The sequence below is a fragment of the Mizuhopecten yessoensis genome, unplaced genomic scaffold, assembly GCF_002113885.1.
Source record: "Mizuhopecten yessoensis strain PY_sf001 unplaced genomic scaffold, ASM211388v2 scaffold11171, whole genome shotgun sequence".
Lineage (NCBI taxonomy): Eukaryota > Metazoa > Mollusca > Bivalvia > Pectinida > Pectinidae > Mizuhopecten > Mizuhopecten yessoensis.
In genome coordinates, this window is record NW_018408915.1 from 1,119,631 (window position 1) to 1,137,284 (window position 17,654).

The 17,654-nt window shown below is 37.1% G+C and overlaps 2 protein-coding genes across 4 annotated transcripts; one reads left to right on the plus strand and one right to left on the minus strand.

Annotated features, from left to right (window-relative positions):
* LOC110467376 lies at positions 1 to 15,608 on the minus strand. Of its 3 annotated transcripts, none has more exons than XM_021524498.1 (11): positions 15,488 to 15,608; positions 14,778 to 14,919; positions 13,455 to 13,541; positions 10,966 to 11,095; positions 9,887 to 9,950; positions 7,773 to 7,856; positions 6,952 to 7,103; positions 6,093 to 6,242; positions 2,694 to 2,733; positions 2,079 to 2,266; positions 1 to 1,217 (listed from the first exon to the last, which is right to left on the minus strand). In XM_021524498.1, exons 2-11 carry the CDS (start codon positions 14,869 to 14,871, stop codon positions 1,181 to 1,183), a joined length of 1,026 nt encoding a protein of 341 aa, XP_021380173.1. In that variant the 5' UTR covers positions 14,872 to 14,919; positions 15,488 to 15,608; the 3' UTR covers positions 1 to 1,180. The 3 variants fall into 3 exon arrangements, with proteins under 3 accessions (XP_021380173.1, XP_021380172.1, XP_021380175.1); XM_021524497.1 differs by having other exon boundaries at positions 14,778 to 14,923; XM_021524500.1 differs by lacking the exon at positions 13,455 to 13,541 and having other exon boundaries at positions 14,778 to 14,923.
* Positions 15,609 to 15,870: 262 nt separating this feature from the next.
* On the plus strand, positions 15,871 to 17,417 carry LOC110467349 (rRNA methyltransferase 2, mitochondrial-like). The gene is made up of 2 exons (XM_021524463.1): positions 15,871 to 16,248; positions 16,863 to 17,417. Exons 1-2 carry the CDS (start codon positions 15,909 to 15,911, stop codon positions 17,351 to 17,353), a joined length of 831 nt encoding a protein of 276 aa, XP_021380138.1. The 5' UTR covers positions 15,871 to 15,908; the 3' UTR covers positions 17,354 to 17,417.
* The last annotated feature ends 237 nt before the right edge of the window (positions 17,418 to 17,654 follow it).

Below are 17,654 nucleotides of genomic sequence, written 5' to 3' on the forward strand. Positions count from 1 at the left end.
AGTAAAACAAACAAAAGCTGTGTTGGCGAGGTAAAATAATTGCTAAAACACAAATTTTAAAACTGTTTTAATAATTTGCTAAACAGATGATGATTATGACATACACGTGAAAAAATACAATGTATAATTATGTAGTTTGTTTTGTTAAAATAAGCATAACTTTTGTGCTTACTCGTCATATAACGATTTTTTAAGATACATAAACACCGGTATCTGTTCCAAGTTCTCGCTTGTTTGGCATAGTATGATAAAATATCGTAAAGACTAGCTGCATCACCCATTCCTGAAATTTGTTGTAAACCTTTGTAACTATTTATATATAAATAAAGAGTACTCTAAAAACTTTTTCAAGGACACATCTTAAAAGCAAATACATTCTGTATTCTAATTAAAAGTTAAAAAAACCTTTTACTCTCGGGGTGGTCAAATTGTAGTAAAAGAGTTTTTACAACTTGAAAGACATTTTACCACAATGTGCACCCTAGTTGCTTGAAAAGCTTTGAGAACTCTTTGCAGAACTAAAACAAATCTCATTTGAAAGTGACCATGGCATCAGACGATAATGGTACTAAAGTACATACCAAATTATCTTGAACGTGCACACTAGTTACTTGAAAAGCCCAAAGAATTCTATCAAAATTAAAACAAATCTTATTTGATGAGAACTAGCCATGACACAAGACCATATTGGTACTCTTCATGTATGTTAATTTTTGGATCTGTTAATATGACATTTCAAATTCTTTGCTTGTTTGAAGTCCCTAAGCTATTATAATCGTTATTTTAGTATCTTTGCATGGTATGGAATACAATATAACATGTTTATAGCTAAATCCAAGGATCCCAAAATCAAATTGACATTTAATTAATACAATATTTGATATTCCTGGGACATTATATCCTATGCTATTTGCCAGTTAACAATAAATTACAAACATAACATTATTGTAAGCAAGGATTCCATAAGGAGTTGGGGTTTTAAATATGTTTTAATCTATTCTTTCTAACTGTTTTGACCTTTTTCTTAACACTGAGTATCAAACCCAACAAATATGGCAATACTGTAAAATCTTCACAAATGCCCAACAATTGCACAATATCATATACTAAAAATGCCCAAGGTGAGAAATATCACAAAACTTTTGAAATCCCATAGCTCTTGGTGTCTAAAAGTCAAATGTCAGCATGGCAACGGTCGTATATCTGGTGTTACAAACCTGAAATAAGACAAAATTAATGTTAATACATCTTTGATAAAATCTATGACTTGAATTCGTCAAAATTGCAGGAGTGGTTAAATGCCTATTAGGGTTGATACAGCAATGACAAAGATTTTTGTTTGTCAACAGAATAATTTCTATCGCAGCCACTATATATAGTCTCGTCGGTCAATACATGTACACCTATAGGTATATTCACCAACCAAGCCTAAGTAGCCTAGTACCTGTGGTTCTTTCAAACATCTGAGAAAAAGGACTCTTTTTCCCATTGGCTAAAGTGTGTCACAGGTTTATACAATTGACGGCACACAAGATTAATAATGTTACATTAATGCTGTCGGTAGTACAATCTAATTAAAATTATATCTTCACATCGCTCCCGTTTACTGATATGTCGCGTTGAAGCAGTAAACGGGAGCGATGTGAAGATATAATTTTAATTAGATTGTCGGTAGTATGTCGAGACTCAATTTTAGGACACATGGAAGTCTGCAAGAGTTATGCCCCTTCCTTTGATTTAAACCAAGTACATTACAGGAACAAGAAAAAAAAAAAACGAGCTGTGGTGTACTGCTTAACTTGTTCTGAAGTCTTTCAATGACAGAAGTGAATCTGTTTTGTGAGGCTTGTACCTTCACGAGGCCCAGTCTCACTTCTGACACCAGGAAATTCAAGCCCTCGCAAACCAGATATTTAATATCACATCTGGAAACAACTGTTCTATTAAGTTAAGAATTTCTTCAAGACTTTGCATAATGAAGAATGTAAATTTGAGAAACCGAAGCTTGAGCTCAAATGATCTTTCACTTCTCAGCCTACAAGTTCATGTATATAAAATAGACATAAATTAAGACTCACTTATGTCGTGCCTCTGAACAAAACAGCCTGTCCTTTGAGTAGTACTGCGAGGGGAGATTCCTGTCTAGAAGGTAGGTGTGCAACGAGATGAAACTGTCGAAGTGCTGGTCTGCGTCACTTCTCTGTATGGCGTCTGTTACCACTGATATGTAAAACATAGTGATGGTCTCGTGGTATCCAAACTTCACCTAAAACATACGTCAATACACAATTGTGGAATTAAATATCATGAAAAAGTTATGTTAAACCTATCAATAGTCTTGTTGTACTACCAAAAATTTACATCAAAGGGATACTTCTGAAAACTCATGAGGCCATTCAATATTATATATTCTTTTAATGGGTTACATGTATATCCAGAAAACAGATGCCTGTCAGTTTAGAGCTTCTGGTGGCTATCGCCAATAAGATAGTTTTCTTTTGCCTGAATATACCTTGGGATTATGCCATCATAATATGACATGTAATTAAGGTCAGCTGATGACAAGTCTATATGAGGGGCGATATTAGTGGAAGATCAAAACTGTATATAGCCTCATTTAAAAAAAACACTTTTATTAGACCTGTTTTTTCTAATTTGTAGATGAAGTGCAGGCCATTGAACTTGAAACTTACTTTATCTTTGTTCTGTTCATTGAAATGCTGGATACCAGCTCTGAAACATAGAATGAACTGGTTAGTTTCTTTATTTCATGGTGAATATATAATGTTTTGACTCTTGTTAAGATTTCTATTATGGTCTAAGGGAAGATAATCCTAATTCCTGATCACTAGCTGACTGTTTGTTATAAAGCATAACTCAAGAAGTCTCATTTTGTTTTCTGATAATAAATTGCTAAAATATCCATGGCCTACATAGGTTAGCCTTCTTACGGCCTACATAGGTGAGCCTTCTTACGGCCTACATCGGTTAGCCTTCTTACGGCCTACATAGGTTAGCCTTCTTACAGCCTACATAGGTTAGCCTTCTTACAGCCTACATAGGTTAGCCTTCTTACAGCCTACATAGGTTAGCCTTCTTACAGCCTACATAGGTTAGCCTTCTTACGGCCTTCATAGGTTAGCCTTCTTACGGCCTTCATAGGTTAGCCTTCTTACAGCCTACATAGGTTAGCCTTCTTACAGCCTACATAGGTTAGCCTTCTTACTTATCCTGATGCTTTAATCTAGAACAGTTACAGCATTCACGCCATTGGTGTTGTAAAATGTTCACTAATTTTAATAATTCAAAGTGAAAAATAAGCAAGAGATGATATATGTTAATGTATCTTGAAATATGCATTGCGTACAGTTGTCTAAACAGAAATGTTTGTACCCTGGTATTGTGAACAAGAGGCCCTCTCAGAGGGTCTGTATTGCTCACCTGGATACCAAAGCAATCATGGCAAAATACTCTCCGAATGAGATCAAGGGAATATGCCAGGCCCCAAGGCCAATCCTTGGAGCTTATCTGTACATGTATTAGATTCTTCATGCCCAGCAATTTTATGTATGGTTATGGGGTGGGGATCTCAACTGTTTCCAAGCTTTGACTCAGAAACTAGGTCCCTAGGGTTGTGGCCAGACCCCAGGATCAATTCTAATATCGTGACTGCATTTGTCTCTTTTTGCCCAGCATTTGTATATATAGTTTTGGGGTGGGGATATCAACCATTTCAAAGTTATGACCCAGGGGTTAAGTCTGCAAGGGTGGGGCAGACCCTGTGGTCAATTGTAATATCATGACTGCATTCGTCTTTTTATGCCCAACAATTGTATATATAGTTTTGGGGTTAGAATCTAAACCATTTCGAAGTTATGACCCATGGGTTAAGTCTCCAAGGGTGGGGCAGTCCCCAAGTCCATCCTGGAAGCATATGTGCAATCATCTCTTTATACTCAGCAATTGTATATCCCGTTATAGGGTGGGGCTCTCAACTGTTTCCAAGCTGTGACTAACAAACTAGGTCCCTAGGGGTTCGGTCAGACCCCAGGGTCTATTCTGATATCATGACTGCATTCGTCTTTTTATGCCCAGCATTTATATATATAGTTTTGGGGTGGGGATCTCAACAGTTTTAAAGTTATGGCCCAGGGACTATGTCTACAAGGGTGGGGCCAGACCCTATAGCCATCCTGGAAGCAAATGTGCATTCTTCTCTTTATACTCAGCAATTGTATACCATAGTTATATGGTGGGGATCTCAACCATTTCCAAGTAATACACTTTTTTTGGCCCCACCCCTTAGCCCGGGGGTTCAGTCCCACCATTTGTATAATTTTGAATCCCTGCTTCCCATGAATGCTTCTGACCAAATATGATTGATATCCATGGCATAGTTCTAAAGTAGAAGTCGTTTATAGCAATATAGCAAAATTGCCCCCTTTTTGGCCTCGACTCAGCCCCCTGGGGGGTCAGCTCCATCATTTGTACAATTTTGAATCCCCACCACCTAGGGATGCTTCCAGTCAAATATGGTTGATCTATATCATTCTCTTAGTTCCAGAGAAGAAGTCGCTTATAGCAATATTGCAAAATTGACCCCCTTTTGCCCCGCCTCTCAGCCCCCTGGGGGGTCAGCTCCATCAATTGTACAATTTTGAATCCCTGACACCTAGGGATGCTTCCAATTAAATATGGTTGACATTGACTTCTTATTTCCAGAGAAGAAGTCGCTTAAAGCAATATAGCCAAATAACTCCTTTTGGCCCGCCCCTCAGCCCCCTGGGGGGTCAGCCCAACCATTTGTACAATTTTGAATCCCCACCACCTAGGGATGCTTCCAGTCAAATATCGTTGATCTATATCATTCTCTTAGTTCCAGAGAAGAAGTCGCTTATAGCAATATTGCAAAATTGCCCCCCTTTTGCCCCGCCTCTCAGCCCCCTGGGGGGTCAGCTCCATCAATTGTACAATTTTGAATCCCTGACACCTAGGGATGCTTCCAGTCAAATATGGTTGATATCCATGGCATAGTTCTACAGAAGAAGTCGTTTGTAGCAATATAGCCAAATTGCCCCCTTTTTGCCCAGCCCTCAGCCCCCTGGGCGGTCAGCCCCATCATTTGTACAATTTTGAATCCGCACCACCTAGGGATGCTTCCAGTCAAATTTAGTTGAATTCCAATCAGTGGTTAAGAAGAAGAAGTCGTTTAAATAAATTGTTGCCGGACGGACGACGGACGGACGGACGGATGGACGACGGACGCCACAGTATGGCATAAGCTCACCTTGGTCCTTAGGACCAGGTGAGCTAATAAATGATTGTTTGAAAATTGAAAACTAATAGCACTCAAACTGCAAACATTTACACTTTCTACAAATGACAGTACTTCTATTACTTTGGGATGATCAAGACAGATCACAGTTTTCTGTTTCTATGAATCTTCTATATGACCTTGAACTTTAAAGTCTTCATATTCAAAGTATTAAACTTCCAAATTACTCATCTATTGGTTTCAGCATGCAATTCATGTCTGTTTAGACATAAATGCATCAAATCCACAGTTTTTCTTTTGGGAAACACCAGAATAGAAAAAAAAATACTACAAGTAATGTACAATATGTAATACACATTAAGTTCCTCATGCAAATTTTTTAAGTCTATTTTTGGGTAAAAAAGGGAAGTATTCCCCTCCGAATATATACCCGGTAGGCAAAATTCCATTATTTGGGAATTTAAAAAAAAGAATGCACATAAACTGCAATTTGGGGTACATTCGCCTCTCCGGTTGAACCTGTAAAGAAAACAACAGGAACAGATCTGAACCGAGGCTAACCTCAGAAAAATTCTACATGTGTAGATTGAGGGGGTCCAGACGTACCTGGTCGAAACTAAAATAATTATAGAACGGTCCAAGTGCGTTCGTTTATTGTGGAATATTTTTGCGTCACACGTACCGTTTCAACCGGGATACGCGAATGTAGCCTAGGTGAATGAATTGATCCAGTAGTTGAACATCAGGTATATTGGTATTAATTTTTCGTATTTTTCACTTCCCCCATTTTAAGCCCTAAAGCTTGCCCTGCACTTACATGATATGAGGTGTGGCTCCATCCTTCCCCAACTCTGTGATGTAGTTCCAAGCCATTCTAAGATGCGCTTCGTGGGTCCAGTCCTCATAAGGTAGAGTGGCATCCTCGAATGCTTTTATAAATATCTCATCGCCGACAGATCTAAATGACCTAAAAAAGCCAAAGTATTTTTAGTAAGATAAACATAAAATTGAAATTTGCATCGATTTACAGACCCCAGCTCTCACTTCAATAGAAATGGAGCCAAACGCAAAGTCAAAACTGTAAGTCTTACCCAAGCATGCGCAGTGAAGCAGACAAATAGATCACAGTGACCTACATTTGACATATTATTGCTGTACAGCTCTGCAAGATGTATCTTCATATGGAAATTAAATGGCTCATACTTTTAGCGTTTTTGAAAAATATTGTGCTGACATAACAAAGGAAAGGGTAAACATTTTCAAGCCCCCCCCCCCCAATCCCAACTATAATTACATCTTTACATCTAAGTCTAGAACTTGTGAAAACACAGGTGATACAGAACAGCCTCATCAACCTTGCTATTTTTTATTGTACGCAAAAGTGCTAAATGTTTAATTTAATGTTTTTCTTAATCTAATTTAAAGATATAATTATTTCAAGTGTATACATGGAGAATTAACATTGAGATGGGTATACCACTATAAGTATAATCTGATCTTTCAATTTGATATCAGGAAACGTGTATTTACTAAACACTGCCTAGAAAATTACTTCTGATCAGAAAGGACAGGCTTATGAATTGTACACAATGATATGTACACGTTTTAGTGTACTAACTATAGGCCCTCTGGGCTTATTACAGGTGAGACATTTTGCTATTTACATCAACCTTTACCTGATGAAGTACAGGAGAGGGTCAGGTGTGCTGTCATTGAGTACACCATTATACACATCTCCGTACCAGACATGATGGTCCCCGACTGTGTGGACAGATTTAGCTGTACACTCCAACACTGCAGAACAACCCGATATCAGAGGTAGGCCGGACTGTAACAAGGGAGCATCACTTAATATCAAATTATCAGAAAATGTCATGACTTTTGCCCCACAAGATTATATTAGCCTTCATTAACCTTGGTCTGAATCAGTCCCCTGCCCAAACCTCCAAGATTAACTCATTCATCCCTAAAATTTCATAATGAACTATTCCAAACATTGAACTGGGAGAGTTCAAATGTGTCTTTAGGGGTAAATGAATTAAGGTCTATTATATACTTGACATCAATGAAACATGTGACCAGCTTTTGTTTTTATGTGTTGCATCTGATGTTTTGCAAAAACATTTATTTGCAAATGAATATATTTTATATACCGGTACTACTGTATACAGAGCCATGATTGTATATATGCACCTGAACATATATCTGCATGATACTTCAATCTGAAACTCACCTCAACACTTAATGGATTAAAAAAAAGTAATCTTAAGGCACTTAAAACCCCAAAGATAGGAACTGTGAGACCGGCTGTTAGAGCAAAATTAACTGTATTTGCCACAGAAACCCATTCTTGGTTATAAATCCATTCACATCAGTTTAATAGCGATAAGAGCAAACACTGTTTTCCTCTAGTTCTACAATTATGCCCATCCCTTCCTTCAAATCTGAGTTAATGTGTTGGGGGCTGGGTTTACTGCAGGATAAATATGGTATTTACATCATTGCTTATCTGGTGTGGTACACTGGTGAACTGGCATGTGTCTTCTTTCACTGGTTCGGCAAAATGTACACCATATTTCACCTAAAAAATAGAAAAGTAATTACAACATGTATACATGTCAGTGAACCAGTGGCCTTTAACTCATTTACCCCTGAAATTTCTTGATGAACTATTCCAGCCTTTGAATTTGAAGGGTTGAAATATGTCTTCAGGGGTGAATGAGTTAATATGATTAGGTATATAATTTTAAAAGTACATGTTTATACATACAAACTTTTCTAAGAAAGTATCTAAAAAAAACAAGCCTATTGACCTTTAATCGTAAATCTAGTACATCGTATTTTAAAAATAATTATTATGTAATTAATGTAATATAACTCTATGTTGAATTTGGATCAACCCCTAAACTGAAAATCCTGGAGAATTTTGAATAGACTTTCGTAAAACAAGAGATCCCAGAGGGATCTTGGCGCCCACCATTGTACCATCTTCATTAGTTCTTTGTCAGTTTTATTTCCCTTCTTTTCTCTTAGCTGTTTGATCAGCTTGTCTGTCCGCCATCTTAATCAGTCTTTTGATCAACCTCAAAAGTTAACATGCTCAACTCAGGACCAAGGGGATTACCTTCATATCGAATTTGAGAAAAATTCCTCCAGAGAAATAGCAATAACAAACTTAAACTGTAACAAGATGGCCGCCTGTTAGTTTTCAGATCAGTCCAAAAAATTGATATCCATAACTATAAGAATTAAGAGGAACACTTATGTGAAATTTCTGAAAGATCCATCCGACACTTTTTGAGTAATAGTGCTAATAACCTTTTACTCCCAAATTCAATACGACCACCTGCCAGCCATCTTGTTTTTCCAATCATCCCCAATTCGAAATGGGGAACTAGGAACCTTGGGGAACCTTCATGCGAAATTTGAGAAAGACTCCTCGTGAACATTCTGAAAAATAACACTAACAAACTTTCATTCTCAAATTCAAGATGGCCGTCTGTTGGTCCTTTTGGTTTACCCTCTGTCCCAAAATTTGATATGTGTAACTAGGGACCATGGGGAACCTTCATGTGGAATTTGAGAAAGACCCTTACAGTACTTTCTGAGAAATAGCGCTAACAAACTTTAACATACAAACTCAAGATGGCTGGCTTTCGGCCATCTTGGTTTTGCGATCAGTCCCAAAAAACGATGTGCATAACTAAGGACCATGGGGAACCTTCATGTGATATTTGAGAAAGATCCATCCATTACTTTCTGAAAAATAGTGCTAAAAGATCTTTTAACTCTCAAATTCAAGATGGCTGCCTGTTGGCCATGTTTTTTTGGTTAGAATCAGTCCCAAAAAATGATTTGCAAAACAAGGGACCATGGGGCACCTTCATGTGAAATTTGAGAAAAATCCCTCCAGTACTTTCTGAGAAGTAGCGCTAACAAACTTAAACTCTCAAATTCAAAACGGCTGCCTGTCTGCCATGGTGGTTTTTTATCAGTCCCATCTGATGATGGTGGGCTTAATTAAAATGCTACAAATAACATGTGATGGAAGAAAAACAATGAAATAGTATAGACTTTTATTAAGAGATACTCCTAAAATGACACATTTGCAGTTTATTTCTTCATAAGAAGTATTATCAAGAAGAGAACTCTGTGTTTGAATCGAGTGCTCAGATTGTTGATTAGTAGATTGTGCACATGTAACTTTCAAGCTGTTTGTAAATAAACATTCAAATTATTTTTTTGCAAAATAACTACCAGCACAGTCACAGGGCATGAAATCTAACTTTGTATGTTACAAAGCAGAGCACGTCTGGGCACTTTAAATAGTATCCACCATTTTGGAAAGTTTAAGCTTGGTCTTGGAAGACTTAGAAGTTCTTTAAAGTCTTCTAAAAGTGTAAGATTTTCAATCGCATGGTTAGAAGAATCCGCTGGAAGCAGAAAACTGCAAGTTATTTTGTTCTCGTGCCCAGTCATAATCACAATGAATACACTGATGAAATACTGTTCCCTATCTTTAAATGCAGCTTTGATCTTAAAACCAAACATTCATCTAATTCTATCAGTATGTTTTTAAACTTTTGTAAACAGTAACAATATTGACATTACCTGGTCATTGGCGAGAACGTGGACGGCGAAATGTTGAGTCCTCAGTAGAAGGTCGTGCATACGACTGAAAGGAAATCCGTTTAATAATTTACAAATTAAATTGAGCATCGTAAATCCGACCACCTCAAATCTAGATCTGGTTGTCAGTAACTTTTGTCCTGGTTACTTGTTTCCACATGAGACCTGACTTTCTGATCATGCATTTATACCATAATCAATCACATTCCTGATTAACATATATATACATGCAGTAAATGAAAGGATAATTTTCAATATGCATCAAAATAACTTAATAATTTGAATAATAATAATTTGAGGTTCTTATATACGGCTTTATCACAGCCTAGTTTGTAGGTCGTCATAAAGCGGTTCACAAATTATTTTTAGTGGTAATAGGGCCTTTGCAAACCATCCAATATCTTTCTCAACTCCCTGGGGAGCATACAACCGGTGCTGCCATTTCGACGCTCACAGCTAGCATTCAACACTTTGAGCACTGCCAAACCACGTATTCATTTACAGCTGAGTAGTCTATAACAAGCGGGTAAAGTATCTTGCTCAAAGATACAGCACAGTGCGTGACGTGACTTGAACCCGCAACCCTTCGGTCACGAGCCCGGCGTTCTACCACTAGACTTATGTGCCTCCTAAAAAACTTGAAAAAACTACAAACGCCAAAGGCATACTGACTATATATATATATTGTATAACAATATAATTCAAGAAATGTTTCTTCAATTTTTGTTGATTAATCCCTTTAATTTACATATCACGGTACACTTTTGCAATTTCAATACTGAAATATAAACAAATACAAGGTCATTCATTTGAACAAACTTAGTAGCCCTTCATCCCAGCATGCTTCTGGCTAAATATCATCAGCCTGGGCCTCTTGGTTATTCAGAAGAAGTTGTTTAAAGTAAAATATTGATGCCGGACACCGGACGACGCACCACTGCATAAGCTCACTTGGCCGTTCGGGCCAGGTGAGCTAATAACTAATGCACTCCCAATCATTGATCACACGTTAAAATTTAATGTGATTCTAATATGTACTCAACAAAAGCTAATTTAGTTACCTTGGATGTTTTAAACAAATGGAGACAACAGGTGGATTAAAGGAAACACTGTTGAAGGATGTACAAGTTATTCCTCTCTTTGACCATCTGTTCTTCAAAATGTCGTACTCGGCCGTCGATACAACCACCACTACATATAACATAAACATTCGACACTCAGTCACAATATTCTTTATACATCTCGTTTGTCCTTGATACTAGTGATGGGCAATCGGTTTAAAATCATAATCGATAATTGGGTTTGTAATCGGAAGTAGTGAAACGATCAATGATCAATTGCATATAATCGGATCATAATTTCATGGGACTGAATACCCAAATAAAAGACAGAGTTTCTAACTATACTCAAGGTTTCGTTCTTTTATAATGAATGGAATTCAAGCAATTTTTAAGCAGTTTTATCAATCATATAATAAAAGTCATAAGAAGATATGAATTTCAATATAGTTTTTACATTGAAAACATAAACACTTAGATTTCAATGAAGAAACGATTATATCGATAATAGAATTTGTAATCGATAATCAGAATCTATTTTCGATTATAATCGATCATCAGCCCATCACTGCTTGATACTGTAAAAAATTTCCAACACACGTACTGTATTTGCCATAATTAATGCCCTCCTCCTTTTTCAGCACTCATTGAATGATGTATTCACCCTTTTTCTGCAAGACATTCATTCTATCACTTTCCTCTAAACAAAATATATTACAGTACTACTACTGTATAGCGCAGAAACACTTAGCCTTGTCAAATATTCCCCAGTGAGGTCCATATGTTTGCCTGGTGTAAATTTCACCCTTCCACATATATATAATTACTATATGGTATGCTGTCATGATAAATTCACCCTTATTGGGATGTGTGCAACAGTTATGCTGCCAATACGGCAACTGCAATAACCTATGTTTCGTTGTTTGTTATATATTAATAGGCCCCCTCCCCACCCCAACCTCTCAATTTTTCCTGGGTGTTAATTACAGTGAATACGTGGTACGGTAAAGCCATACGGCTGGTAAAATCCATGGTGGCAAATTTCCTGGTTATAATCTCAAAATTGTCAAATTAATTACGGGTACTTATATAATAAATTGTTTAGAATTTCCAATATATTTTGCAAATAATGACTACTGGACAAAATTTAAATTGTTTAAACATTTCTCTCTAAGTGGAAAATTGAATTATTCGCATTCATGTATACCTGCCACACACTTAATTTTCAAACAACTTCTCTTGCAATCCTTGTAAATAAACGTAGAAGTAAAACTTAATTTAAAAAAGATGCTTGCTAGAATGCAAGCATCGATCTTCTTTTAATCTGAAAACAGCTTTTGAAGTAATTGTTATTCCCCCACCCCTCTCACAAAAAAACCCGAAGAGGCCCAAGGGCCTTAGCGGTCACCTGAGTTATATTTTAGGTACTATAGCTAGTAGCTCAATTTCATTGTTGAGATGTACAAAATGTGGAAAACAACATGTTAACAAAGTGAAATTATTTTGCTATTGAGAATTATACCCTCTCCCCAAGGGTGAGCAGATGACCTGGGGGATAATGAAATTTACAATTAAGGTAATTAAGGTAACTGAGTCTGATGAAGATTTTTTAACTTTTAACCATAATCCCTATTTGGGCCCCACCCCTTCAGCCCCTGGGGATGGGGCAGGATCTTATTTTCTCATACCATCTAATTGTCATCTGGCATCATAATCATTCCAACCAAGTTTCCTGCTGAAAATTGATATCATCTTCCTCCAAGGATGATTCTCACCAAGAAAGAATAATTTCCTACTGAAAATGAACAAAATATAGTTTTATATACCCAAAAGTGTTATTTCGCTATATAAACTATAATAATTTGTACCCCCTCTCCAAAGTAGAACGGATGGCTCGGGGGTACTGAAATTTACATTTTAAATAAAGCCCATGATGATCTTTCCATCCATGCAGAGATATTGACTGTAGTACCTCTGAGTCTGGAGAAGAGGATTTCTGAAATATTGGTTAATTTTCCCTTTGGGGCCCCGTCCTGACCCCTGGGGTTGGAGCAGGAATCACAATTTCACAATTTGGTACCATCTTTCTCCAAGAATGATTCTCAACAAGTAAGAATAATTTCCTACTGAAAATGAACAAAATATATCCAAAAGTGTTCTTTCCCTATATAAACTATAGTAAACTTTACCCCCTCCCCAAGGGAGAACCAATGGCCCAGGGGTACTGAAATTTACAATTTAAATAAAGCCCCTGATGATATTTCCATCCATGCAGAGAAATTGACTGTAGTACCTCCGAGTCTGGAGAATAAGATTTTTGAAATAGTTTAATTTTCCCTTTGGGGCCCCACCCAGGCCCCTGGGGTTGGGGTAGGTATCCCAATTTTACAATTTTGTAGCCTCATCTACTGGTTCTTGAGAAGAAGTCAAAAATGTAAAAAGTTTTACGCATGACGACGGACGGAAAGCGATCAGAATAAAAAAATACTCACCAGGTTGCGGTACCTTCCTCATGACATTTTTGTAAACATCTCCAATATTATCAGACTCTCCCGATGTGGACATAACCTCATTGACTTCTGAAAGCAGTAAACAGGAAAAGCTCCTGATTTAGAAGTCGATCACCATAGGACTGTAATTTATATCAAACGGTCTCTGCATGTGCAAATATAAATCAATGAAGTGTTGTACATTTTATGTACAAGTAAGAATTTTTTTAAGCAAGATTTTTTTTTAAATAATTTCCATAATTTGTTTTAATATAATCATTTTAAAAAAAACTACAGTGAAACCATGGTGACAATTACATTATATTATGTAGTATATTAAATTGCTATTACATATGAATGTTGTATTTAATGCTGATAATTGTGCAATGTTTATGTTAATATCTTGACATGTTTTTTTTCTCCATCAGATAGGATGATGGCACTTGTAAACCACATCTCACGACACTGCATTAACCCTTTCACCACTGTAGACCATAATGGACTCATCCAGATCAATGAATGGTAGAGTCTACTAAAGTTCGTAGGGGTGAAAGGGTTAAACCTCTAACTATTGTACAAACTGACACTATATCTCCGTCTATCATTAACACCAATGATATACTATGATATTATAGTGTAGTAAGACGGAGAATAGTGATAAAGATAGTGCCGTCACTGGGGCTTGAACCTGCGACCCTTGGCTCTCCAGACCGATGCTCTGACGCTGAGCTCAAGGAAAATTCCCTACAGCTGAAGCGTGTAAGGCAACCTAATCAATGCACATCTTTTACACTATTCCCCCCTTTTTCAAACACCAATCCAGGTTCTTTGACTCCCTGCAAAGGATTCTCCTACCTTGAACAGGGAGGGTCAACGGCACCAATATGTATAGTAAGACGAGGAATAGAGATAAAGATAGTGCCGTCGCTGGGGCTCGAACCCGCAACCCTTGGCTCTCCAGCCCGATGCTCTACCGCTAAGCAAAAGGGAAATTCCCTACAGCTGAGGCTTGTAAGGCAACCTAATCAATACACATCTTTTACACATTGACAGACAAGACAAGTGCCTACATGAGAGCAAGACATGTACACATGATATATCAAAGGATGGACTTCACTTGTATAAGTCACAGACACACAGCTACAACGGAACAACTCCTATATGTACGAATTAAGTCAATATCATGCAGCCTGTTAATGCTTTCAAATCTGTATGAATTAAGTCAGCTCATGGAAAAGGTGACAAAATTCATGAAAATAAGAACACTTATCCACAATTTAATATAAATAACTTTTGAAGTACTTTTCTATAACTTTAATCCCTTACGTGTTGAGAATAACTTGCGAACACATTGTACCGTACGTATACAGTAGAAATGTGGCCATTTGCCTGGAATCCTAAGGATATGTGTGGGATTCATGTCCGAGTTTCCTTATGTTCCTGGTAGGTGTTAACAGCTGATAACGTACTATCTGAAAGGAAAAGACTCATTAAAAATGAATGGCATCAAGAAAATTCAATGTATAATCTCACACAGGTGTGTTGAGCTAGAGTAACTCGACGCTTATAAATAATTCTTCCACCTCATTGAAATATCATATTCCAACTATTAGGGTTTGAGCCACTGTGCTGGGACATGCATGTATGTTAAAGTGGTATGATAATCACAAACCAAGGTGTTGTGCTTTGATCAGATTTGTCCGCTCAAACTGACCATAATCGCAGGTCTATAACAGGTGATCTGACAGATCAGAATTTTTGAGCCTGCGATTATGGTCAGTGCATGATGATCAGATATGATCATTGAGATTATAAGTCAGAAGACTGAAAAGGTCTTAATATGGTTTTTTTTCGATAACAGTATAATATTATAATGTAGAACATAATTGTTGAAATAGGATTTAGAAACAAAGTTTCATAACTTGTATATCCATCTCACAAGGTCCTAAACGATATTGAACTGACTCATTGTAACAGAAGATGCTATTTCCATTTACGTCAAATATCTTAAATTACAATCAATGGACTGGACTTACACTTCCAGACCTTGAAGTTGAACACTTCCAGACAGTGCCTTCCAAATTCAAGTAACACCGTTAGATACTACTAACACATAGTAAACGCTGTCGTATGTATCGCATGCAATTTATGGAGGGATTTCCTCAAAGGTAAATCTACGCATGGTATATAATTTAGAGAAGTAGTTTCGAAACCGACAGTTTCGAATTTTATTATTTTGCCTCTACTGTGACAAAGAACAGGAAGAAATATATATTTATTCAAGCACTAAGAAAGAAAAGATCTCCAATTATGCTATTAATATAGAAAATACCACAGTGGACATGAAAAGCAAATAGATAATGTCAAATAATTTCGATTTCTAAAGTAAGAAAAACGGGGAATCCCCTTTAATGACGTCATGCTGCTTCTCTAGATCTGGGAATACCCCGTGGCAAGATGGCATCCACTCTTGTCTATGGAATACGATGCCATTCATGTAAACAAGTCCAGTATGTGTGCAGATTCATAACAACGTCACAGAAAAAACACAAAGGTACAGTTAAAAATCTGAAGGGCAAGAGCCCTGGAGCAAAAAAATGGCTGACAAATCAACTTAAAGATCCGTATGTAAAACGTGCGAAGTTGGAAAATTGGAGATGTCGGAGCGCCTTCAAATTATTGGAAATCGATGAGAAACACAAAATATTGAAACCTGGAAATGTAGTGATCGACTGTGGAGCTGCGCCTGGATCGTGGTGTCAAGTCGCGGCCATAAAAGTGAATGCAACTGAAAAAGGTATGTAGCACGTCTGTTAATGCGAGTTACCTCCCTTAGGACAGCGTCCAGTTTTTGCGGCTTTGTGGCATATTTTTGCAATTTAACATTCAATAGTGTCTGGAAAATGAAAAATAACAGGCTAAATGTTGGAGAAAAAGCAGTTTATTTTGCCTGCTACTGTTTTTTTATCATGAAAATTAAGCGCAGTCAACTGAGACTATGAATAAAAGTATTCTTTACATGACAACACATTTCGAATATCAATTTCGAAAACACCTTACGGCTTTTTTAACGACACGATGCATAGTTCACAATTAACAATTACTGACATGGTTGTGAAAGCACTAAGTACTCATGAAGCTACTTTTGAATAATTTCAAGTAAACTATGATTTTTTGCCATCTTTTTCAACCGAATACAGATTGCATCCTTTAGCAAATTATTTTCTCATAATGAAGAAAAATCAGGAATATCCGCCAAAATGGTGTTTTTTCCCCCAAATCATGAAGGCTCAGACTGTTGTAAGATTTAGGTAGAAATAACCCGGTAAACGATACTTGCTAAAACATACAATTATCTAGCAAAATCATTAACAGCTGTCTAGATAGATATCATTTCATTTTCCCTCACAGATCCCAGCCAACCTACCGGAATTGTAATAGGAGTGGACCTTCTTCACATTGAACCATTAGATAATGTCTCCTTCTTTCCAAACTCTGACTTTACAAATAAAGACGTGCAGCAATCCATACTGGGAAGTCTTGGCGGGAAAAAAGTGCACGTGGTTTTAAGCGACATGGCGCCAAGAGCTTCGGATGCTAGGCAATTGGACCACGAACTGAGTGTAGAGCTCTGCGCCTCGGTTCTGAGATTTTCAGTCGGTGTTCTTAAACATGGTGGTCATTTGCTTTGCAAATTGTGGATGGGACCGGAGCAGAACAAGCTACACGCGGCGCTTGATAAGATGTTCACCAATGTGAAAGTTGTAAAACCGCCAGCTAGTCGGACAAGCTCCTCTGAAATCTACTTCCTAGCCAAGAATTTCAAAGGTGTCCCCTCGGACAAGATAAAATCCGTCGAAAATGCAAGACCGGAAAATTCCAACAAAAATGATATAGGATAGATAAGTTTTTAATGTGTTAAGCAGTAATAAATTATTCAAAGCCAAATTTATTGTTTATATCTTTGTAGTACATATTGTTTTGTCTTTGGATCAGATTTCTTTTGAAAAAAAGGAAACACACCACAATTTGGCTATATATATATCTTATTATTGCAGCGCGAATATAGTGATTTTTAACATGAACATGTATTAACGCAGAATGAATGAATCACCGGTAAATCTACAAAAAAATGAGATTAAAGTTGGTTGCGTAATAAAAAACACTTATTGGGGTAATTATGGTAATTAACGAGTCCCGGGA